Genomic DNA, 24,544 nt, shown 5'->3' with positions numbered 1-24,544 from the left:
TTGAGCCATTCCAAGCTTTTGTTGGCATTTAAATTTTAAGTTCAGTGGAAAGGTTGTGGATGGTGGCGTGGTTTGGAGGTGAACATATTGTCCTCTCCATGTTAGCAAAATGTCACTTTGATTTGGAAAACGTACTGTACCAGCGTTCAACAATAGATGAGTGAGGACCTTGGTTAAATACATCATTAGAAAAATCACAAAATTTCATTAAACGCTGTGCTCAGTGCCGTTGGTTATAGAACCTGGGTCAAGTATTGTTGGCAAACAGTTTGCATTTGTTTTAATCTCCGTGGTGTAACAGATGGATGAGGTTTATCCACAGAGCCGGGAGGGGCCGTGCCTTTGGAGCGAAGTGTCAACAGTGCTGAAAAACACTACATTTTATTACATATTACATATGTTATATAAAATGAATGCAAATCAAGCTACTTGACCCAAACAAACACAATATACATCTCTGAAATTACCGCCAGCAGCTGGAACTGCTACTTGCTTTGGTTTGTATCTAATTTTGCATCTTCCCAACCAGTTTAATAAGATTTGAAGCTGAAAGTTGTCAACAGAAATTTTTTTTTTTTTCATCTATGATTATGCACATCACATGTAAACATCATTCACATGCAATTTATGGAAAGAGAATGTTACTTGTCACTATATTTTGATTATTTTTGAATTGATTACTCTCTGTTCTGCTGTTTGACTGCAGCAGATGTCTGTGGTCATAATTTCGATGGGAAAACAGAAGAAAAACTTCACTCTGAACAATTAGGTGAAAGTGTTAGACACAGCAAACATGTAAAATATCAGTGTTTGTTGCTGCCTCTCAGTTCTCAGGATTTTGTTGTTTGTGGTTCCTCAACTGCGTTGCATGACATGAGTTTGCAGAGATTCCTAGAAGTCTTGTCTGCACCTCATGAGGCAGGGTCTGCCTGCAGGCATGCTGCATCTATTTGTGGCTCAAAGTCACTGTGTTGAATATTTATCGCTGAGACGTGCTGTTATGTTTCATTTTAATGTGCTTCAGTGTCTCAACATATTACTCCACTGAATGTGGATCTTTATCACTCAGTCACATAGTTAAATCTTGGATGAGTTGAACTTCAAAATGTTACTCTTCAAAGTCTTTCTTAATGAAATGGAATCCAAGTCCCACAAATCAGCTTGTAAAAAGCCTTGGCAGTGGAGTAAACAAGGGAGAGGTCAGAGCCGCTGACATTTAGCTTTCAGCTTTTTAAAGTTCCTCTCTGGAGTCATCCTTGCAGAAAAATTGATTCAAAGTGCAAGACATTTTACATGGATGACATGAGACACAGACAGACTCACACAGGTTCAATCATGGATGTAAATTTGTGAAGTAAAAGATAGCTTCTTGGCTTGGCTCTTAATAACTTCGCTTTTTATTGTATAAACTTCCCACAGTGGATTTTGTCGTAGAAAGAGTTTTACAGATGAAAAAAAAACTCTTATAGAGAGTCTTGGGGTTGACACTGTTTTGTGTTTTGTTTTTTTTTAGAGATGATAAAGTCCTTTTATTGGCTGTTTGTGACTATGTTTAAGGGCAGATGGATTTTTTAAAACTCACTTGTTGAAAAAATATTTTTCTTTTGAGTTACACAGAGTTTCATTCTGGTTTTTCTAAATGGGGATTAGTCAGTGTCTTAAATGCATATACTGATTGCCTTGCCTGCCTTGCCATAATATCATTGTCAAGGTTATGTCCTAATCTGAGTCACTGTATCCATTATTCAAGCAGTTTTCTCGAACACCTATTAGACATTAATCACATAATGGTCTCCATGGTGGCCAATAAAGTCTGCATGAGAAACGTGACTGTGTTCATCTATGATCACATTAGTTCTATAAAATGACGTATTTACGGCTCGTCTCCATCTAAGTTTTACTTATTGGCTATAACAGGGAGTTTTGTGATGTTGTATAAATGGTTTTGTTCTTAATGATTTGTTTCCCTTTGTTATTTGGAGAAGACAGAGCCACCCCCCCCCCCCCCCCCCCCCCCCCCCCCCCGCATTTAAAATGAACCTCATGTATGATTTACAGTGTGTAGATATAGCTCACTGTATATTTCACCAAGCCACAGTGTGTCCATAGACAGTTTCATGCAAACCTACTGTGTTTTTATATTTATGACATCAAGGAAACCACAATATTATCACAAAAAAATCTATTCATTGTTGAAATCTAATGTAAAGAAAAATATTAACAACTGTACTGTGCATTCTGAGCACATGAAGATTGTATGTTTGAGGTTAGCTGTCTGTGAAAGACAAACATCATCTGCCTGTTTAGCATTTATCTAAAGTAGCTTCGATGATTCAGATGTTTTCTGTCATCTTTTAGGTGCTCTGTAAGTCCGAGCTGTCTATTCTCTTATTCTCCTCACCATGTGATTGCAGCTGGAGGATGTCTGTAGATCTGTGCTGACATCCCTTTGGTAACTTCCTGGAAGGGACATGATTTGTTTTTTCCTCCAAAAAAATATGTCTAATGTCCATCACGTGTTCTCTGTGTTTCTCACGGAAATAAAAAAATTGTGATTCCACCACCAAAGGACAAGGAAAGATGTTTTGTGATACATACTCAGTTGCTAGTTTATTATGCGCACCTAACTAAATCTAATGTAGTCTAATACAACAGTCCTGTAATAAATCCTCCATTCATGAAGGTTATAATGTACAGTTTATGTTGAAACTATTTTTTGAAGGGACTGATTCAACTTGATTAGTTCAACTTTGTTGTAGCTTGTGTTGCTGTTGAACACTTGAGTTATATTGTCATAAACATTAGTGTCACTGTTGTGAAGCCTACCTTCACTGTTAAGGTCTGTCAGTTTAATATAATATGATTCAACATCATCACAAACAGCAGCCTCTAAAATGACCTTACAGTACATACAATGCTGTTTAATACCACGAAACTAAATTTAAAAAATGTATTACTAGACTGACTTGGTGTTATGGATCTATATATATTCAGCATTGCTTTAATGTTGACATTTTTATTGACTTTTTTTCATACTAGCGGGCCTCAAACCACCGGAGTGGAAATAATGTAGAAATCCCAGCTGTTTTCCAAATATTTTTGTGATCACCAGACCAGAGTCTAATTTTGCCCCCTTTATGAGGATTTTCCCAAAGGACTGCATTTGGACCTTTTCACTAATGAAAATTGTTCCAGTGGATGTCCTCTTACAATTTTCATACATATCTCTGATTGTGAAAAGGTTTGACTTTTATTCACGTCAATCAATATATAATTGCACTCAAACAGCTGTTCTAACAATGGAAACTTGGCCTCCATCTTAAATCACCTGATATACGGCACAGTGACTCAGTTCCCCTTGAGATGATCACTGACTGCTCGACTCATAAAATCAGTTACACTCTGTATGGCGTTTCACATCTGAGCGACATCTGTGGTGCTCAGCGTCGGTGTGTGAGCTAATGATGCCCAGTGGACAGCAGGCAGTGTGAAGTAGTTACTTTCAGCTTCACCGGCAAACCTGACATCTGTGTCAGTGTCACACATGCTTCTCAGATTTCAAACAACTGCATTCTACAGAAGTGACTCATGTATTTGACAATTTTCCATATCTTTTTCTTTTTTTTTTTACCAAAAGGAGTTGTACCTGACTTTATCGTCTCTCTGGAAACAGCGAGTGCCCAGTGTTTTGTAAAATAAGTGACTGTCTTAATTCTAGTTTAACTCTAGCAAGTTAATGTGTTTACTGAACTTAGAAATTTAATGAATTATTTACAAACATGTGTTATTCCAAAAATCAACCTTTCCCCAAAACAGTCTATCCTTGATAACCGATTTGTGAAAGAGAGAGATGGGTGGTAACTACAGCCTGCCCAGATTAACATTGTTTAGTTTATACATGAATTTAAGATGGTTTGGCTGCAACACTGACAGTGTGCCATATAGACAGCTGCTCACATACTAACCTGTGACGGCTCCAGTCAGATGTGTCAGTTGTAGCTGGAGCTGCTGGGTCTTTTTTGACCTGTTTTTTTGGCTTCCCTTGCTGCTTTGGCTGGAGTCACAGCAACAATGCTTTCCACGTAGCCTCAGCTGCTTAAGTGAAATTACACGGATGAACGACTGGAATGAAATAAAATGTGCTCAGCTGGGCTGTTAATAGAAAACCAAGACTGCAGTATTGACTTTTCTAACTTTAGAGGATACAGTTAAGATGTTAAGGTGACTCTCTGATTATTGTGTACAGAATTTGGTTACACCCATACTCCTCCAAACACCCACATACACACAGACCTGAACAGGTAGAAGAAAATATTAAGCTGTGTCTGTTGTTTAGAGAGTCAGCTCTCAACTGAAGTCAGATAACCTTTGTAAAATACCCACAGATAAGTAATGTTTCAAACACAAAGTGTTTTCCACTGTGCACATGGAAAAAATGTGGTGTCTGACAAACAGCTGCTGCATCCTTCTGATGGCTGTTGTTTTATATTAACCGTCTACCTGTTTATACAAAGGGAACATAAAAATGAGGATGTGAGTGTTCTGGCGGTAGTTGTGATAGGGAAGCTACAAAGACATGCAGAATGTGCATTTCTGTGAGGAATGACAGGAAGCTGTATGAGAGGTATTGTATCTGCTAGCTCTGCAGGATGGGCAGAGCAAATAAAAATTTCATCCATGACCCTTGCTGTCCACAAAGTTGGCAGTTGACCTTCCTGTTGGATTTTATTGGTTATTTTTTCATACAGTAAGAAAAATAAACCTAAGATATAAAACACAATTTGTTTCTCATTTATAAATATATTAATTTTAAATGCATATTAGTTTGATGCCATAAATATAATCAAAGAAATTTTATTTTTTATTGAATATATTAAGAAATAAATTGTATTCCTGTGCTGAGTATGACAGTATATGCTCGTTTGTGCAGTATGTCATCAGTGGATGGCTAATTTCAGTAGTAAACAAACTGACTCAACCACCAGGGTCATCTCGATCTCTCCACACATAATTACACTGCCAAATGCAGCAGACAGGATCACCGGACCACAGCTGAGTCTGCATCTAAACAAGCTTTTTGTCTGCCAGCTGATTGTTAGATTACATGCTAAATATGTCACTGGAAGTAATAATATAGGTGGCTTTTTTTTGTTTCACTGGCTCCAAACATTTTGCCACATGGCTGAGTATTTGGCAACTGTTGAATAAGTGCTATTATCTAGAACATTTCTATCCAGGTTTTTTGTATGTGGATAAACTACATTATTTCAGGATGTTTTCATAAAGCTGCAACAATCATTTGTGATTGGTTGATCAAGGAAAATTAACTGGCAACTAAACCAATTAATCAATTAAAAATTTAATAAAATGTCATACATTTACTAGTCCGTATTTTACAAATGTCTTGGTCAGATATGATAATAAACTATGTCTGTAGGTTTTGGACTGTAAAAGAAGGTATTGAAATAGATCACCTGGGGTTGGAGGAAATTTTCACTATTGAGTTGATATTGGTGAAATTATTTTATGCTCAAATATGCTGACATATTTTTGAGCCAATATCAGTAGAGAAAATATCATAATACATGGGACTAACAGTATTTTTTTGTTATAGTGTCCTTATTGTTGTATAGAGTCTCACCACAATTTAAAATCCCTATACCTAAATGAGAAAACAGGTAATTTATTGGTACTTTCCAAAAGAGCCATGAAAGTATTTTCTGATCTGCTGCTACAATTCTTAAATAAGGTAACAAGCTACTAAGGTTAGGAAAAGATGATGGTCATGAGAGTTCAGAGGAGGGCTGATGTTCAGATTTATTCAATTCAATTCAATTTTATTTGTATAGCGCCAAATCATAATATACATTATCTCAAGGCACTTTACAGGCACTTTATCATTTGTATATGATATAATCATGCCTTGTTGTATAAGAAATGATGGTTTTCTGAGTACTTCCTAATACTTTACCATGCCCTGATGTTTGTCACACATCATCAGCTAATGATTCAATAAAAACGTTGCTTAGCTCTGGTCAGTACTTTAGTTCTTCTGATATGCAGTTATTTTATTTAGTTTGTAACTTCGCAGCAATATAGACTCTTAAAGTTTCATCACCACTTAGCATTTCCCCTCGTTACTTCCTTGTCTCATGTCTTTGTCACCTTGTCGTGGCCTTTATTTCACCTCTAGAGTAGAGAGGCTTTCACTGAACCACAGTATGTCAGTGTGTAAATCATCTATTTTTACTATCTGCATTCAATATCCAAATGCACAGTCTTAATTTAGAACCGCCTAGAATGGGATTTGTAACATAATACAGTATAATGCCTCTTTTCATGCATCATGAAGCAAACGGGGGCATCTGACTGTAGTCTGAAGTGATAAGGAGACTGGGTGACAGTACTGAGGAAACAATGGAGAAAAGACATTAAGCCCAAAGGGGAAGAGATAAAGAAAAACAAAGGACAGGAAAGTGGGACAAAAGAGATAAGAAAACTAAGGGTTATGAATAAGAAGAGCAAAAGACAGAAGCAGCATGGAGATGGGGATTTTAACAAAAGGAGTTGCGTGTGATGTCATAGCTGGAGCGAGAGGTAGAGATTTTCAATCAAGAAAATGATCCATGGGCCATCGAAGCTTGACATTCCTCTGAGAGGGCGAGGACCAGATTTGGATGAGCTTTCGATCAGAACAACTCTGCTCCACTATTACCTCAGCTGAAAGGAAATAAATCCATCTGAACTGACAAATCCCTGCAGTTTGTGTGTGTCTGAAGGTGGATTGTGAAATAAATTACTCATGGTGATCCTGAAAGTGGAGGGCTTTTTATTAGCTCTTATATTAACCATGGGGGCAGACTCATTTATTGTATTAGTTGACTTCCATTGCTTTTAGGAACCACAGTATGTGTTGTGTGAATGGTATAGACTACTGCAGGGGAATGGTCTATAATGCATGAATTTAATCATTGAATTTTTTATTCCTCAGTGCTTATGCTTGACTTGATATGGTTTAAGCACTCTGCATTATTGAAGTTTGGATGATATTTTTACAATATGGAAGATCTAAACGGACCTCGGAAGAAAAAAAAAGCTAATCTTTACAGAGCATTTTACTGTCAGTTTATTCTGTGATAAAGGCGTCTGTGCAGTGAGTGACTGGGAATATACTATAAACTGTAAAAGTGGAGACATTGCGTTGAACATTAAGGCAATTTATAATATTTTTATTTGATGCTAAATTGTAATGAACTCCCTCTAAGTAATTTTTTAATAGAACGAAGGCATATTTAATTGTTACATTCCAAATACATGTTCTGCTGACACACAAGCAGTGTAGGTACAATTATCACACACTGCACCAAACTGATGCAGTGCATTACAAGTGAACACTATTTTTAATTGACATGAAACTTTAATGAGGCACATTGATTGTAAAATGTGGCTGTGAGGATGTTACAATCCTTGGCCAGATGTCAGCCTTAACAAAGGGCCAGATACTGAGCAAGAGATCAATTCCAATTAGTGAGTATGTACAATTATTGACTTTCAAAGCATTGTCTCTTGAAAAAATTTACTTTTTTTTTTTTTAATGAAAAATAAGTGAGTGAAATATATGAAAATGCAGCAGCATTATATATTTGTATTTTACTACTGTTAGCCAGTATGTGGAGTACTGAGAGGAACATCTGAGTCTTAAGAAATCGAGGTATCATAGCGATGTTATGATAAGTTGATCAAGAATCTCATCTGTCACAGAAGAGATGTCAAACACTGAAAGCAAGATCCCTCCTGGATGTTAAAGTATTTTCCAACCGGTTTTCAGGCTCACTATAGATCCTCATGCAATTCTTATGATGTCAGAGCATGCTTGGCTAGCTGCAGTTAGCATCCATTAATTGATGTAGTAGCTGCATGGTGGATGTCCTTGGAATGACAGAGGAGGATACAGAACATCTGAGAGTTTAGAGGAGGAGGAGGACAAATTGAGTTGGACAGGAGATGTTGTCATCAGCTCTGTTGGGATGTCTGCGGTCGCCAAAAGGGGCATGTTAAACCAGTGAGCACGGTCTTCTGAATGTTTGAAGTACATCATCGCAGTGTTAAGATCCAGTTCTCAGAGATTCAGATCTCCCAGAGGGGAGAGCCAACCGGCAAGTGTGGTAGAGGGCTGGCTCTGACTGGACAACAGGAGAAAGTGTTGTCAGAAACATCTTAGTAAGAGCTCAGTAATCCCTTTAGTGGGACAACAGTTTTGGTTGTGTCCCAGTTTTGGAAGTGTTGGTCAGTGTCTGCAGAACATGTGTCACCGTAAGGTTTAAAAAAAAAAAAAAAAGAAAAAAAAAATAGGCTCCTGTCTGAACCACTCTGTCTGAATGAGGAGCAAGTGCAGACACCAGTAAACCCAGTTCACATGAAATCTGTTAATGAGACATCATAGTTAACTTTATTTTACGTCAGTCACTTCTCAGTTCAGTGGTCTAGTCTTTGTCTCTTCTTCTACTAACTTATTGCAGCGCACTGTGCCATTCTGTTTTTCCAAATCGAGTGAATGTCTCCTCAGCATGTTTTTCCCACAGAAAGCTTCAAAAGAGAAATGTCCAGAGGGTATTTTCTTTCCTGATTGGAGCAGTTCACTTGTTTTTCACACCGTGTAGGTTGACCTCATTCAGGGGGCCCCGTGGTCTTACGTTGCATGATTGACAGCTGCCCTTGACTCCTTCATTGTATCTCACAGGAGGATCGGTGGATGTTGTGGTCTCGTGAGGGGTGAGCACAGGGGTGCTCATAATGCAGCCAGAGAGGTTGTGAGCTGGCAGTCGTGTCTCGGGGAGATGGGGGGTCGCAGCCCTGTCATAGAGAGGTAATTACCCGAGCACAGGGGTGAGGGGCAAATTAAATGATTTCAACACCTCTGAATTAAATCTGGTCCGAGGAATACGAACAATCCACAGGCTGCTTTGCTACGAACCCTGAACCGTTCATAGAGCCCTTTGCAAATGTGAATACACATGGTCTTTCTGGGTGTGAACTGTGTTGAATTTTAAAGGGGAGGTTTTTGTATTTGTTTTCAACACCACTGAATTAAACATGCTCCAAGGAATGGGAACAATCTCCAGGCCACCCCCACTATAGAAGCGCACTGCCATCCAGAGGGGATTTACTACACACAGGATTTCCATGCATGTAATTTAAGTGAAATTTAAAGGGGATGATTCTCCATTTGATCTCTGAACTGGTGAATTAAACATGCTCTAAGGAATAGGGACAATCCAAAAGCTGCTTCAAAACAAGTTGAGATCCTGCACCATCCACAGGGTGCTTTTGAAAAGATTATACATATTTCCAAATGTTAATAGTTGAGCTGGGGGCTTTTTGGAGACTGAAGTTTCCTGCATCTAAATCTGTGATGTGTGCTCTGTTCGTTTTTAAAACCCTCCATCAGATTTGCAAAATTTTGTGCTGTAGACAAAAGGTTTATTCTGTGCCTTCTGTTTGTCCTTTTAATCTCCTTTGGAGTTTCACTCGCATCCTATTTTAATCTGGACACCTGGCTGGTTTCCCTTAGTGACATGATCTTTATATTTTGCTGTACAGCAAAACAACATTGTAGTTTTTCATTTGCTTTTTGGAAACTGGCTCCATTTTTGTTGTGACACTTTTACCAAAATCATTATCCACTGGTTTGGAGTAAATGTGTATCATCTTATAATGCAGAAAATTCTGCTTGTCATTTCTGCTCTGTCTCTGTTCCACTCAGAATGAGAGCATTAGAAATCTCCTATGCACTGAAGCAGGTCTTTTGTCTCTGTCAGCCGTGAGAGATATTTGCTCAGTGACTGAGAGGATGAAAAGTGGAAGCAGAGCTGTGTGTTGCAGACCTCGCTGATGCAGTTCAAACAAGACCAGGTATTCTATATGCAGCATGTGTTTCTGTGACTGACACCATGCATGTCACAGCGCGACCCTGCTCATCAAACTCTCATTTGGGACTTGTCACAATCCACTTACCACTCAGACATGAATGGTTAAGCTCTTCCACTGATCCTCTTTCTCTCTTTAGGGAGCCTCGGGGCTGTCAATCTGCACTGGGCCCATGGGTGCTCTGGAACCAGAATCACACGACTGTACATATCACTGCTGTCATGTGAAACGCTTCTGTGATTCTACAGTTTGCTACGATTTTAAAGATTTCTGTCCCATTTCTGTGTATGAAAACGCTTCAGAGCCAGTTTAAGAACATCAAAAAATGTGTGATCATCAAGCTAAAAGGAAGATGATATATATTTGGAACATCTATTATATATAGTGCTATTGGTATATATGAATGATAAATACAATAACTAAAGAATAATATGAAAAATGATATAACTAATATGTACTATGAATATAATATAAGTCAGTGTTACACACAAAGATAAAAAAACTAATTCTTATAGTGACATTAACTCGTCCACTTGTTTAGTTTTTTATGGATAAAATGAAGTTTGATTCTACAGTCGTTGGAAGGGCACATGAAAACCCTTTGGTTCCAGTTTCAGTGATCTTCATGTTTAAACTTGAGCTGAATGATTTCATGACTCTCCCTGGTTTGAGAAAAAGACCTTACACAATACAAATATTGGAATTCTAAATATATATAAATAGATAAACTGTATATGAATAGCAGAGCATCTATAGATAGATGTTCCGCAATTAGAAATTTTCCATGTGATATGATGCTGTAGCCACCAATATGCTCCAGTCTCTCGACAGACACGTGAATTGTGAGGTTTCACAGGGATCAAAGCTCAGATGATCAGGCGCTCCAGGTCAGCACAGGAGCTTGATGATGATAGTGAAGGAGCTGGCTGACATGGAGGAATGGCGTCCATCTGCGGGCTCCCCCTGTGCTCCGAGGTGACGTGCAGCCCGCCACTGTGAAGCCAGGCGGAAAACTGCCCTTTCTGGCATGAGCTGCATCGGCCCTTTGGCACTGTGCGCACATCGTACCCTTCCACCATCTCCACCATCCATCTGCAGCTCAGCATAATCTGCCGCCTCCTGCCGCAGATCTAACACTGGTATTGTTACCTCCTGCTGCTGCTCTCTGGTCCGGAGTCAGTGGCCAGCTACTGAAGATGAAGATTAGAGGCAGTGGGGTCACGGTTAGACGAAGATGCTGAGGGTTATTTCTCCACACTTAATCTCACTGACTAATACTACAAGCAAACGAGGTCACCACCCTGATACTTAGTTAATGCCTTTGGGATATGTATTGTTGCACATAGAAACACTACAGCTATGAGCAGCGGAGGAAAAATCCTGTTATTTCATCCTCTTTACTTCTACTGCAATTCATGGTTGTAAGTCATAGCATGAAGTAGTTCCTTAGAACACAAAGGCTTTCTTGTCATCACTACACTTTGTTTAGACTGAAAGGAAATATTTAGTTTCCCCTTTAGTGTGTCCAGTTCCACCTCTCCTAGCTCAAGGTCTCTAACATTGGCACATGAGTAACTGAGAGATGTTGATGTAGAGTAAGTATTTGCTGCCACCTGCTGGTGCACACACTGCTAGTGCTCAAAAAGGTTCTGACTTACAGGACTTTGCTCCATGTCTGTTCAACATTCAAACCTTTATATAGTTTATATGCTACTGGCAGTTTTTTAAGAGTATATTGTCGTGAGTGTGTGAGTGTTAATATTTTTTCTGTAGTATCTGTGTTGACGAGGGACAGGAGGGAGAGAATGAGTAAGTCCCTGAATATGTGCCTGGTTTCCAGTGTTTAGTATCTATTTCGACCCACTTGGCCACCAGGATGCTCTTTTGTTTGCCTCGGTTTATTTTTGTCACATAAATGATGTGCAGCCTCACCAGGCAATGTTATCTGCAACTTAGCTGACGGGTTCTTAAGAGCTTTGGGGCAGAAATCAGAAAACAATGCACAAATTCCAAACTGCACAAAATGGAGCAATTGGCCTACTAACAAAAAGTAAGGAAACAGATCATATCACTGCTCTTGATATTTTTACACTGCAAGCATGAATCTGACAGTTCCCATGTCAAGGTGTTTATTTTTATCTTCTTTATGTTCTCTTGTGTCTTATTTTTTATCATAAGGCTTTTGTAACTTGATTATTATCCCTTAAATTGTCTTTCAAGCACATGGTGTGTAGATACTATACATATTATTAATCTATGTGGTAATCTCTAGTTTTAGTGAATGCCATATAAATAAACTTATTTATCATTATTATTATTATTTTTGGGACTAAAACTATTTTAAGCACCAAACTAATAAGATTCCTTTAGGTTAACGGTTCCTTCAGGCAGGATGACCCTCCACATGTATTCGGTGGCAGGGAAACTGCAGGCAACCTGTGGAGTTTCTGACCACCAGTGGTGCTGTGGAGCAATGTTTTTACCAGTTGTTGATTTTAAACATTCAAAAAACTGTCAGACCTTGATGATGCACAAAATGCAATTTTCTGGGAAGCACTAAATGTAAATGTAAATTTTGTTTACGAGGAAACTCCACAGGGTACCTTTTTAATTAATAATTAATTATAATTAATAATTCATTTTTAAAAAAGACATAACGATGTCTCTAAAGGTTTACAGACTTCTGTAAGACTGTGTTCAGAGAGAAACCTCCACATCAGCAGAGGGAGACATAACTGGTCAATAGTCACCATTTCTTATAAGCCAACATTGGCCTGACACATCGCTTTAACCCTCCTGCAGACATAAACATGCAGGCACACTGTCACACATTAAGAGCTGGTGGTTTATTTGAACATGTGAGTCAGCCAGTCCTTGTGGGCTGCAGCTGGAGAGAATACAGCAGCCCCACCCAGCAGCACCAGCGTCATGTGCGGTTGCAACTCCCCCAACCTCCCCTCAACCAAACTCCCTATGATTTATGCGGGCCAGACACCCCTCCCCTCCACTTCAGGATGTCCTTGTCCTCCACTCAGTGAACTGAGTTAAGTTTCAATAGGAAGCCCTTCACTTACAGCAGTGTGGAGGAACTGAGGAGCAGCTAGTGCTGGGGAGCTACTGTTGGCAGCCAGATCCCTGTTTGTGGTGAGTGTATTTTTATGTTTGCACTGGAATGTGGTTCTATGGTTGGAGTTGGTAGTTTTCTGAAGATTTACTGGGGAAAGTTTCAATGTATATAGCTTTGTTTCAAACAAAAGCTTTGTGTGTGCATCTTAAGCTCTGCCTGTGGGCTTGATTGCTGTTTTAGTCCATTAATGAAGACTTTCATTGAGTAGAAAACACTTAAACAAGCGAGTGCTTGTTCTCACATGATCTTTTGAAACATCAGACAATACTCTGTTTAAGACAACCACAGTAGTCTTTCGTGGCGTAGACAATGATGTTCAGAGTGACGGTCATTTAAATTAAGATACTGCATTGCTTGATGGATGGATGACTAGGTGTTACAGTACATGTGTTTGATATGGCTTCTGAATTTTCAATTTGGGATACATCTTTCTGAAATAAGGTCATCAAATGGGATATTCACATATATACTTTTCAGTGGGTTTGGTTTTACTAAGCCCTATTTGGCAAAAGTGCTGCTCTGCTACACCAGTCCAGATGTGGTATTGTGTGGAATACAGTTTCTGACAAACTGACTTTAAGCCAAGAATGGAGTTGACTTAAAATTTATTGTGGTAGGACGCCTGTTATCAGAGAAGCTGTCAATCATAGAAAACTGTACTCTGTGGTCTTTAATTGTCTGAACCAGCTGAAACTCTGAAGTATTGATGTCAGAAGCCAGAGCTACCAAAACACCTCTGGTTCGAAGCAGCACAAAGTCAAACAAATTATCTGCCAATACTTTGTGACCCAGGTCGTGTTGCCTTTAAGGGTGAGACAGGACAGAGGAACTGTAAAAACACTCATTAGAGACACTTTGGGCCCTGGGGGCACGTGGATCTTTTGTCTGCATGTGAGATGCTCAGCGCCTAAGAAATGTGACACCACACTCTCCTCTTCAAGCCTCTGTGGTTGATGTCTCATGCTGCAGTTTTGGCTTAGAGACCATTAATTTAGAGACAGCACACTGGAATATTTTCCCAAAACTACCATTCTGTAAGAAGTCTTGGCATGAGAGTGGAACTCGTATTGTTTATTTGATTTAACATTCAGGTCAGTTTGTTCTCCATATGACTAAGCTGTGTTTATATCCATCTGTAACAGGGATGTATACACGCACTGGTCCAATAAGCACTTAGGGCAATGCAATATCATGTGCCTGTGTCACAATAGGCTGTTTATGTGGATCAGTGGCCGTCTGAGGAGTAAGAGCTGCTGCAGCCAGGCACAGTGCAGCGCCTCTCAGTCAGCCTCAGCCTCGTTGCTTGACTCTATGAAAAGCAGCCAGATTTTCAGGCCTTTTTCGACCCGGGGGCATGTCATTCACCAAATGAATGGTTCTCTTTGCTGGACAGTTGAGCCAGTCACAGTCCATCATGCCACCAGACAAGTGAGCCCACAGTATTAGTTTTCACTGCAGAGGACTGTTTTCAGCTGGAACATTAGCATACCTTCAGGCTTTGGCATGACTGAAACATAATAATGATAATAATAATAATTCATGAAACAGTTTATGGACATAATGGATGGCTATTACTGAAGATCAGACACAGCTTGTGTTCGTCTGTCCAGTCCTATCTCATGACTAGGCGTAATGAGGAAGTGTCCTCCTACGTGTTGTATTATATTTTATTTGTTGTTATTGTTGTTATGTTATTGGCTTAGGTTCTTTGTTGTCTCACTGTTACAGTGTTTTTTCACTCACACAACAGCAGAAAACACGCAAACTTATTAAATTCAGGTCAATTTATTTCAGGTCAATTCAGTTCAGTTCAGTCTATTTAATTACAACTTCATTTACCTCATTTATCCCTGTAAGAGCAGCTGTATGTAGCAACTTGCTACACACACACACACACACACACACACACACACACACACACACATATACACACACAAGAAAGAAAGATCCTGTCGATCACAAAGGAAAAAAAAAACATTCAAAGTTTAAAAACTACAACACATGTGGAATTGTAAAAATCCATTTTAGAATTTAGTGTGAGAATTTGTCATTTTATATTACTTTGCTGAACTTATATTGTCTCATTTCACTTAATTAAAGGAGCGTAGGTCAGTTAAACTATTTCAAAATGGTGAAATAAATATTTTACCACCACCATCACTGGGCCTAAAACTTTATGGAGAGGATTCAATCCAAGACAATAAAAAAGAGGCTTCATTTTGGATAAGTTATTTTTTAAAATAATGATCTATAGATTTAAGGCTACAGTAGTTTTTAACAACAGCTCACATGACTACTTGTGAAATGCATTGCTCTTAGTGACAGATGTGGTTTTGCAGCCCACAGCTCTGCTGCTTTGGTTCACTTTTACTGCTCTCAAGCACCATTTCCAGGTGCAGCAGGCAGGTGTTGTCAGTGAAGAAGCTCAGTAGACTCCCTGCTCAGCAGCACATGGTGAACAAAGTAAGAAAAACTTAGAACCAGGGTCATTCCCCTGACAAGGAAACTCATGTGTTGATTCTGGTCTCAAAGGTGATCAGGTCATAAAATTCAGCAGAAATTCTCTGAAATGATTTATCTCTCCTTCATCTACCCACATGACAAAAAGCGCATAACTTAGCTGGCACAATTGTAGGAAACTGAAAGGAGTTACATCGAGGAGTCAAGACAAAGACTCATCTGACTGACTGGCTCTTCTTGTGATTTACGGTGGGCTGAGCTGTGGCCTCTTGAGCCGACTCCTGATTACTCTAGGAGAGCTGAGTGAGAGTTGCTGCTGCGTCACACGGTGCTTCCTCTGGCCGGGAGGGGGGGGGGTCAGGGTCAGGTCTGAGTAGGGCTGAGGAGGTAGAAGGGGTCACTGGGCAGGAAGACAACAGAGAGGCAAGACAGAGGCAATATCACAGCTGGACGTCTCTGATGCCTTTACACTCCTGGTGCTTTATCTCAGTGTTTCCTGGCTGTTTGTGCAGCAGCTCACCATCCTAAAGCTTGAAACAATGGCAGTGGTCAGTATTTACAGTGTTTGCCTGCTGTTTGGCATCTTGCTCAACATCCGCGGGGGGGCCGTTTTCCTCCTGTGGCCTGTGCTCATATCTGCTTGAATGCCTCTTATCTTTTGCAGGATGGCTCGGTGGGGAACCTTGATGACCTGGCTCAGGAGTACTCTCAGTATTACGGCACCTCCCTCAGTGACGTGTGTGAAAGAATGGAGGAGCTGCGGAAACGCAAAGTAGTACACGATGCAGAGATGGTAAACAGTCTTATCAGTCTTTTTCCTTGTCATCAAAAAAAAAAATCTAACATCTCAGCACTAAATGATTGATGTTCTTTCTACTGTCAGCCTGAGCCGAGTTGCCACACTTTGTTTTAAAGGGCTGGTTTGACATTGGGAAAAAGGCTTATTTGAATTAGATTAGAAGATTGATACCGCTCCTTCATATGTCCCTTCAGCATGAAGTTAAGGTGGCAGCAGGTTAGCTTAGCTTAGCTTAGCATGTGGTCTGGAAACAGTGGAAAAACAGTCAAAGGGTGACAAATCCTCTTTCCATCACATCTAAAACTCACTAATTAACCACGTATTACTTCTTTTTTAATCCAGGCTAACAATATTCCCCTATTTGCAGTCTTTATGCTAAGATAAACTAACCAGCTGATGGGACAGAAATGAAAACTTTATTAATTTTCTCATCTAAATGTGCATTTCCTGAAATATGAAACAATTCCTTCACCTTGTATCTGCTATGTCTATGTCATAAATAAACGTCAAACAAACAAAAGAAAAATCCTAAATGTTAAATTTGAATATTTTCTCAAAACTCCACTCCACCTGTCAATCATTCAGCAATTGTAGAGATCATAACCAGGTACACATAATTGGTGTTATTCCATCATGTGGGCTGGCTGATTCAGTAAGCTGAACATTATTTCTATTTCTGTGTTATGATGACACTATAATTTACTCCTACACTTCCCCTGCCCCCTTTGTGTTTCAGGGAAAGATTGACTCAGAGGCCACATCAGTGCAGCTCCGCTCTCAGATCCAGGTGAGTGTCCTGCTCTCGGTGTGTCAGACCCCAGGAGAAGGCAACTTCCTCCTCTGTGCGTCAGCAGACAGGCCGATAAGAGCCTGAAGAATTGCCCAGTCATGACTATCTTGAGCAAAACTGAAGCAGAAGACTAAAGATTTACTGTCTAACTGCGATGCAGAGAGCTGACCTTGACACTGCCTACATTTTGTTGCCACCAAGTGACAGGATTTGTTTTTGAAAAGTGAAACAAATCACCAATAAACAACTGCCTGAGATTCCTCTTTTCTTAACCCTTAGCTGCAGTTGATTCAGTCAGTGAAAGCTTTTTGTCTGCTACATATTTTTTTTTCCTTTCCTTTGAAAGAAAATGCTGTGATTTAAAACCAACTTTAAAGAAGCTGCTTCTCTATGTGTTTTTAGTCATACTTTTTCATCTCCTTAAGGAATCCCTTGGACTCAGCAGTGTCACGTCCACTCCAGAGACAGAAAGGAGGTAAAAGAAAATTCCACTAACTTGTTTTTCAAAGAAAGTTGTAAATCCACAACTTGAGTATTTTAATGTCTATTCAGACACCAGAAATACCCAGAATCCATGACTAGGGAAGTACTGGGAAGAAGCATCTTCAAGAGCATGAGCACATTATTCTAGAAAGTAGCAGCAGTAAATACTATAATATTTACTGCTATAATACGTTGGACTATTATTTTGTCCAGATGATGTGTAGTGTTATGGTTTTACAGGCTCTATAGTTATTATTTATTTAAGTCATATCACTTTTGGAAGCTGAACTTTGATTTTTCCTCTGTCACCCTGTGGTCATGTGCATTTCCTCTGCTTCCTTGTGCCGTCCAGACACATTTCTATGTGACCTCTGAACTTCCTTCCTTCCCCCTATTGTCTCTTTTGAAGGATTTCGAAGATTAGTCATATTTTGTCACTGGAAAGCTGAATAAGATGAAAGAAATTAGGTGATGACTAATGATAAAGCAACATATTGATTTGATTAAGCTTGTTTAAAAAGATGGAATCTTGAAAATTGAGCAATATCCTTGTTTGTTTTAGGATTTAATATTCTGAACAGGCCTGTCTTCAGAACCTGGACAACAACACACGAGACAAATGTCCCACTGTAACCAACTGTATTTAAACAGGATTCACAAGAAACTTAGACTTCCCCCTAGTGGGACCAACACATAATGCTGGAGGAGGCTGATGTTACCAGAATCAGTAACAACACCAGTAACATATTTAATTAATTATTTTTTAAATTGATATCTGATAAGTTTAAAGTTGTAATTTCTTCCTATTCTGCACACTTTGCCTTTTTTAAAGTCTCCATTTGAATTAAGATTTAATTTTGCTTATTCACAAGTGGCACACATTTTCTTTTTTTGGGAGGGGGGAATTTATCTTATTCTCATCACAGTGTGTGAGATGTCTTAATGCCATATTTGCTGTGGTAATTGGATTTACCCAAGTACATTTGATTTGAAGTTATACATTTTCAAGCCAAAATATTTCAAATACTTCTGTCTCCCACATATTTTTTTTCTGTAGAACCTGGAAGAGGGAAGACAGTGCTGATGTCTCACTCAGAAACCCTGAATATGATCCAGAGTTTGAATATCACAGTGTTGTGCTAGCTTTGTGATATATATGTGGTTTGACATGAAAACAGGGTGTACTCTCACCTGCTCCGTGGTCATCTGAAGATAATATCTGTTCTGGCTGTCAAGCACAGTTATTGGTTTTGTTATACTCACAGGTGACATTAACTGGCAGTGTTCAAAAATCTCACCCTGCCATTTTAAACAATAAAATATGTACAGTTACTTTTCTTTACTGAAACTAGAGCTGAAAAATTTACAGCAAAAAAATCACATTATCCTCACTTTTATATTTTTCCAATGAAGGAATTAATTTGAAGGAAAAAATTACCATTCACACTAAACTCAAGTCACATCATAATATGTGTCAAAATAATTGCAATATGATTATTTATTTGCATGTTGTTCAGCCCGAACTGAAACCTAAGTAATGAGTAGGTTTTTTTTAGACAGATGAACAGTTTCCTGTGACAAGGTGATGAAGCTTTAAAAGAATATTTAGGATCTGATTTAATTAAACAGTAGACGATATGACCTGCACCAGCAACAGCTGTGAGCTTAGAGAGAGACTGGAAGAAACAGACGGTTATACACAACAAACAGTCCAGAGAGATGAAGAGAGAGAGAGAGAGACAGACAGACAGAGAGAGAGAGAGAGAGAGAGAGAGGGAGGGTGAAAGTGTGCAGGGAATGCAGAGGCCACGTTAGCGCTGCTGTTGCTGCAAAACCCAAACTGGACATGAAAAGACTCTATTGTTCCTGCAATGGCCGTAGAGCACTGACCTCTGTTCATCAGCCAAGAGCAGCCAGTCTTTTTCATCCGTTTGACTACTTTGATTTGCTTTTACTATGATGCTACTGTCATGAGGGGCAGTGCGCTTTTGTGATTTTTATTTTGTATTTTTTATGGGGTTTTTTTTTTAATCTGACGCAAGTCTAGAGGATAGAAAGTCATGTTGAGGGAGATGGTGGGATAGCAGGGAAAATGAAGAAAATAACTTTGGAAAACAGGTACTGTTCTGTTCAAGGATTTGATGCCCAATTACAACGCTTGAAATGAGGTAAATATTTGATTTGATTTTCAGGTTTCCTGTGCACAAATCCAGCTCTGATGATGGATCATCAGGAGGTAAGTTGAAATGTTATATTAATTCTAATATAATATACTATATGCGTTATTATAAGTAGTATCTGATTGATGTGAAGTTCTCAAGCTATTTTACACTAAACATACAAACAAACCACTTTAAAATTGTTGTTTTTGTTTGAATGTTCCAGTGTGTATTTGCAAGGTTTATTAAACCCGGAGTATTTTTTCTTTGCCATTACCAATGATGGTGTGGAGTGAATCCTTTTAAATACTAAATATTATCTTTATGCTTCTGAAAACGCTGTGAATAAGGACAAAACGTAATATGTGTTATTGTTACCTGCTCTTTGTGGCGAGGGGGGTGAAGTCTTATATTTTTCTCTGCACTAAACTAAACTGAATAATTGTACTGTGTAGGAAAATTGGATGGAAAGAGAAAGAGCAAGTCTTTTTGGCAGAGTTTCCGAAAGTCACAGAAGGGGGTGACGCGTCAGATTTCAAAAGGTACGTTAAGATAAAAACACACAAACTTGCCGTACTGTCATTGACATATTACCATGTTTTTGTTATTTGACATTCAGAGTTTGTTTTGAGACCATAATAAACCTTTGGAAAGCAGGTGTGTGAATGTGTCAGCTGACATTTCTAATTCTTGCCTGACAGGTGATGACGTCGGGTTTGTGGCCAGTGAAATTACCATGAGTGACGAAGAGCGTATCCAGCTGATGATGATGGTGAAGGAGAATATGATCTCGATAGAGGAGGCCTTGGCACGGGTACGATGTCATGTGTCCCTAATTCACCACTTTACCTGTCGCTGCTGTGCCTTTCTGCTTTGTTCCGACTTCAAGAGAAGTCTCTCATTCTGGGAAGTGGTCTCAGACTTTTGGACCCTACTGTCAAAACACGGATGTTGTTTTATATTCCAGTTGTTAAAGGATGAATAGCACCTCAGCTGTCATCAGCTGTTAGATTATAAATAAAGTGTTGTGGCTCTACATCATGTGCTAACAGGTTCATCTCTTCCTGCAGCTGAGGGAGTTTGAGATACACAACAGACAGACGTGCAGGTCTGATCCCACAGAGTGGACCGATCCCTCCAGTCCTGCCACAAATGAGTCACTCAACTGCAATGTAAGTCTCTTAAGCTCCCAGTTTGAAGGCACCTTAGTTGCTTTTAAAGGCTGGATCACGACTTCAGGCAGTGTGCTGTGCATGAGGGACTCTGATCTGCCGGTGCCAAGGCTGCTGAGCTGTTGACAGCGCCTCTCTCTTTCCCTCTGTCCCTGTCCCGGCGATGAACCGGGGGCCCTCTAAAGCCCTGCAGCTCAGGGCACTCTCCCAACTGCAGGGCACTGGGCGGACTTCTATTCATTGCTGTCAAAGCGCTAACCCCCTATTGTGCTGTAGTGTGCGGGTGGATTCAGCACAGGGCCCTGTTATGCAGGTCACAGCTCTTTTATGCACGGGTGGGGTGATTATGGGGCTCAGGTTCAGGGCACATTTTTCAGATTTGTCTGGATGGCCTGACTGTTTCTCTCTCTCTGCTCTGTGTGGGTTTCTCCTCTCACTTTCTCTTTCTGTGTGATGTGTGTTACCCCCTCCCCCGATGTTTCTGTTAGCTATAAGCCATATCTTCCAACACTAAGTGTCTGTTGTTTATTTAAAACTGACGATCAGCTTTCATTTTGTCGTGCGATGTGTATTCTGGGATATACAATATATGACCCTCGTGTACCGCTGATATTTTGATTCACATCATTTGTTCAATAAACAACCACCTTCAACATCATGATGTTGAAGGTGGTTTCCAAGCAGCTAGCATTTCTTTTACCCACATATCAAAAGCCTTTTCTGCTCTGTTGTGATGGAGACCACATCGCACAGAAGTTTGCATGGTCTTTACTGCCATCATTGTGGTTTCCTACCACAGTTTTATATTAGGCTACAAGTACTTTCCACAGCAGGTACCTGCAGCAGCATCTGCAGCAAGTACACAGCTGACACAACTATTTATTTTCATACCAGTTACTGGAAATGGAGAAGAGTCATTAAAAGATACCTACCTACATCAGAATATTTCACATCCAAAATATTAGACCTTACAACTGGAAAATGAACAGACCCACAGTGTTACTGTACCATTACCAAGCTCTGTAGAAAAATGAAATGTTTCCTATAATTCTATATTCCTTGTCTCCTATCAGCCCTGTGACTTGTCTGACAATGAACAAGAGGAAACCGTTACGTTCAGGAGACTCCATAAACTGGTCAACTCAACCCGGAAGGTGAAGAAGAAGCTCATCAGAATTGACGAGTCCAAGAGGACTGGAGCAGAGGGTACTGAATGCACCTTCCTGTATCTCAAAAAGCCCATGTGGATGTGGAGGCCATCATAGTTTTAAAGTCTTTGTAGAAACATTGTGGAAACTATGTTTTTGCTGTTGGACTGTGTGATGCTGCGTGAGAAGTTTCAGTTTTTATTCCTGTTAGGTCCATGGATATTTTAATGTGCATGTGGTAAAGATATAAAAACCAAGAGGTGTTTACAGTAAGAACATACTGTGTATTAGGAGGAAGTGAATGTGATGCTGAGTCTAGAGAAAATATCAGTAATTGTGCTGGATCTAATTACTGTTTGCGTAAGCATATGAGCTGTAATAACAGTATTTACCATGTGTTTTCACTAGTTGCAGAGTCTGTGAGTGTATATTTTAAGGATCAGGTGCTGCTTCATGTTTTTGCTTTTTTTCTGATATTTTTCTGATTCTGCTGCAGTTTATTTGGTCTCTTGACATTTCATTAAAAGTGAATCTCCTTTGACTTGCCCAGAGATCCTAAACATGGACGGTCTTCCCTGTGGAGATGCCGGCACCTCCCTGTACTCGGGTGTGATGAAGAAGCCTGCAGTTTGCCCTGCGGACTCCCTGGCTACAGCTCTGCAGGAGCAGCTCGTGTATGACAGGGACTCTGACAGCCTGACCACCTCCCCCTCCTCGAGCAGTCTGGACACCTGCAGCAGCCAGAAAATCTTCCAGGCCTTTAACAAGTCCAGTGAGAGCCCCATTCCCCAGGAGACAAATGTAGCACTGGAGGTGAGGGAGGGAGGTGAAGGCAGTGGCTCCTCATTTTCTGAAGCAGAGGTTTGCAATGAGGAGGAGCCCAAAATCGCTCGCTCAGTGACTGATGGAGAGCTCCGTCACCGTGTCGTCAACCCACTCAGCCACCACGGGGTGAGTACAGAGGAGCATAAGGACCATTGTTTGGCAAGTTGAGCATTAATAATGCTCCTCTGTACAAAATTAAAACATCTTTTGACCTCCAGTGTTAGGTAGTGGTAGTGGTTGTGCCCATCCTACAGCAGAAATGACTCTTTCTAATTGGCTACTCTAAAATAGAGTCTAGTTTTTAGTTGAAGTTACTGTATAACCGCCACCTAGTTCTCAGTGATGATCTCACACACAGGATGTTTTATGTGCTGTAAACTCCTCAGTCATCACATACACTCATCATACATATTAAATCTTCACCTATCCCTTTTGTCATCAAATCAATTCCTAACCAAGCTCCTGCAAGTCAGTATTCTGCAAGCCAGTCCGTCCCAGCATGCACTGCTCCACCACCTAGTTCAGACACTGCTTTAAAGGCTTTGCTTTTGTTAGTAATTGTCTACTTTGAACAATTTCTTGATCACTGTGTTCAGATGCTTCCATGTTTATTTTTGTATAATACTGTCATTCAGTTTGTTCATAATTGTACAGTTTTAGATGTCAATTAGTTTCTTCTTTGTTCCAACTTCTCAGTTGTGAACATTTACTGCTTTTCAGTATCTGATGTGACAGTAATTTGGGTTTTTTTAAAGGAGACATATCATGACACTGGGCCTTTAGATATTTTACTGGATATTTCTCACAACTTTCTGAGATTTAATGTTTTATTTTATTTATTTTATTTTATTTTATTTATTGATTGACCAATAAATTAATCTAGATGAAAATAATGGTTTTTTTTGCTGTTCTGGAGATAGTGGCTAGCATGAACTAAAACCTCCAACCCTACCTACATCTCTCCATCTCATGCTTATGAATGTCCTGATTTTTTTTGTTTTTGTTTGTTTGTTTTTACAGAGAGCTTGTAGCTTTGGAGGATTTGACTTAACCAACCGTTCAGTGCACGCGCTCATCCCTGACAACGATAACACTGTATGTAACTGTAATCTCCGTAGACTGAATCAAAATAGATCACTAAAATAGTTTGTTTATTTACAGACTTTTTTCCTGCTTTTTTCTGAATGTTATTTAGAACAAAGATGGAGATGGTGGTGTGAGAGAGGCTGTTAAGTCTCCACCAACATCACGTATCTCCCTGGGCAAGAAAGTCAAGTCTGTGAGAGAAACCATGAGAAAACACATATCCAAGAGATACCACTGCTCTCTCTCCGAACAGGTATGTACATTACATAACATTACACAACATGTGTTAATGTTATTGTTGTAGTTTGTGCAAATAGTAATTTTATGAAGATTGTAGCGCACAGGTGATAATTTCTTTTCTTCTCTGTATTTTAGTCAAGCCCAGACCGCATATCCAGCTGCCCTCACTCGCCTCAGATAGACTCAGACTCTCTGGAGAAACCTAAACTGAAGCCAGGAGGGTCTGTGGAGAGTCTGAGGAGTTCCCTCAGCGGACAAAGTTCCATGAGTAAGTCTCTGTGATTACAGTCTGTGTGTGTGTGTGTGTGTGTGTGTGTGTGTGTGTGTG

At 39.7% G+C, this 24,544-nt stretch overlaps 1 protein-coding gene across 4 annotated transcripts in view; it reads left to right on the top strand.

Annotated features, from left to right (window-relative positions):
• Positions 1-24,544, top strand: part of sash1b (SAM and SH3 domain containing 1b) — a 46,326-nt gene that overhangs the window by 16,839 nt on the left and 4,943 nt on the right. For 3 of the 4 annotated variants that reach the window (XM_071498789.1, XM_071498787.1, XM_071498788.1), the window contains exons 3-14: positions 16,179-16,307; positions 17,050-17,100; positions 17,529-17,578; positions 19,779-19,822; positions 20,201-20,287; positions 20,447-20,559; positions 20,816-20,917; positions 21,991-22,123; positions 22,616-23,016; positions 23,911-23,985; positions 24,086-24,229; positions 24,352-24,484. In XM_071498789.1, coding sequence (XP_071354890.1) covers positions 16,179-16,307; positions 17,050-17,100; positions 17,529-17,578; positions 19,779-19,822; positions 20,201-20,287; positions 20,447-20,559; positions 20,816-20,917; positions 21,991-22,123; positions 22,616-23,016; positions 23,911-23,985; positions 24,086-24,229; positions 24,352-24,484 — 1,462 coding nt within the window. Of the gene's footprint in view, positions 1-12,466; positions 13,072-16,178; positions 16,308-17,049; positions 17,101-17,528; positions 17,579-19,778; positions 19,823-20,200; positions 20,288-20,446; positions 20,560-20,815; positions 20,918-21,990; positions 22,124-22,615; positions 23,017-23,910; positions 23,986-24,085; positions 24,230-24,351; positions 24,485-24,544 lie in introns of those variants that run through there. The other variant, XM_071498790.1, reaches the window with a different exon arrangement.

The sequence above is a fragment of the Trachinotus anak genome, unplaced genomic scaffold, assembly GCF_046630095.1.
Source record: "Trachinotus anak isolate AG129_WGS33_773 ecotype Australia unplaced genomic scaffold, CSIRO_AGI_Tana_v1 ptg000015l, whole genome shotgun sequence".
NCBI classification, from domain to species: Eukaryota; Metazoa; Chordata; class Actinopteri; order Carangiformes; family Carangidae; genus Trachinotus; species Trachinotus anak.
This window is presented reverse-complemented; position numbering and strand designations above follow the sequence as displayed.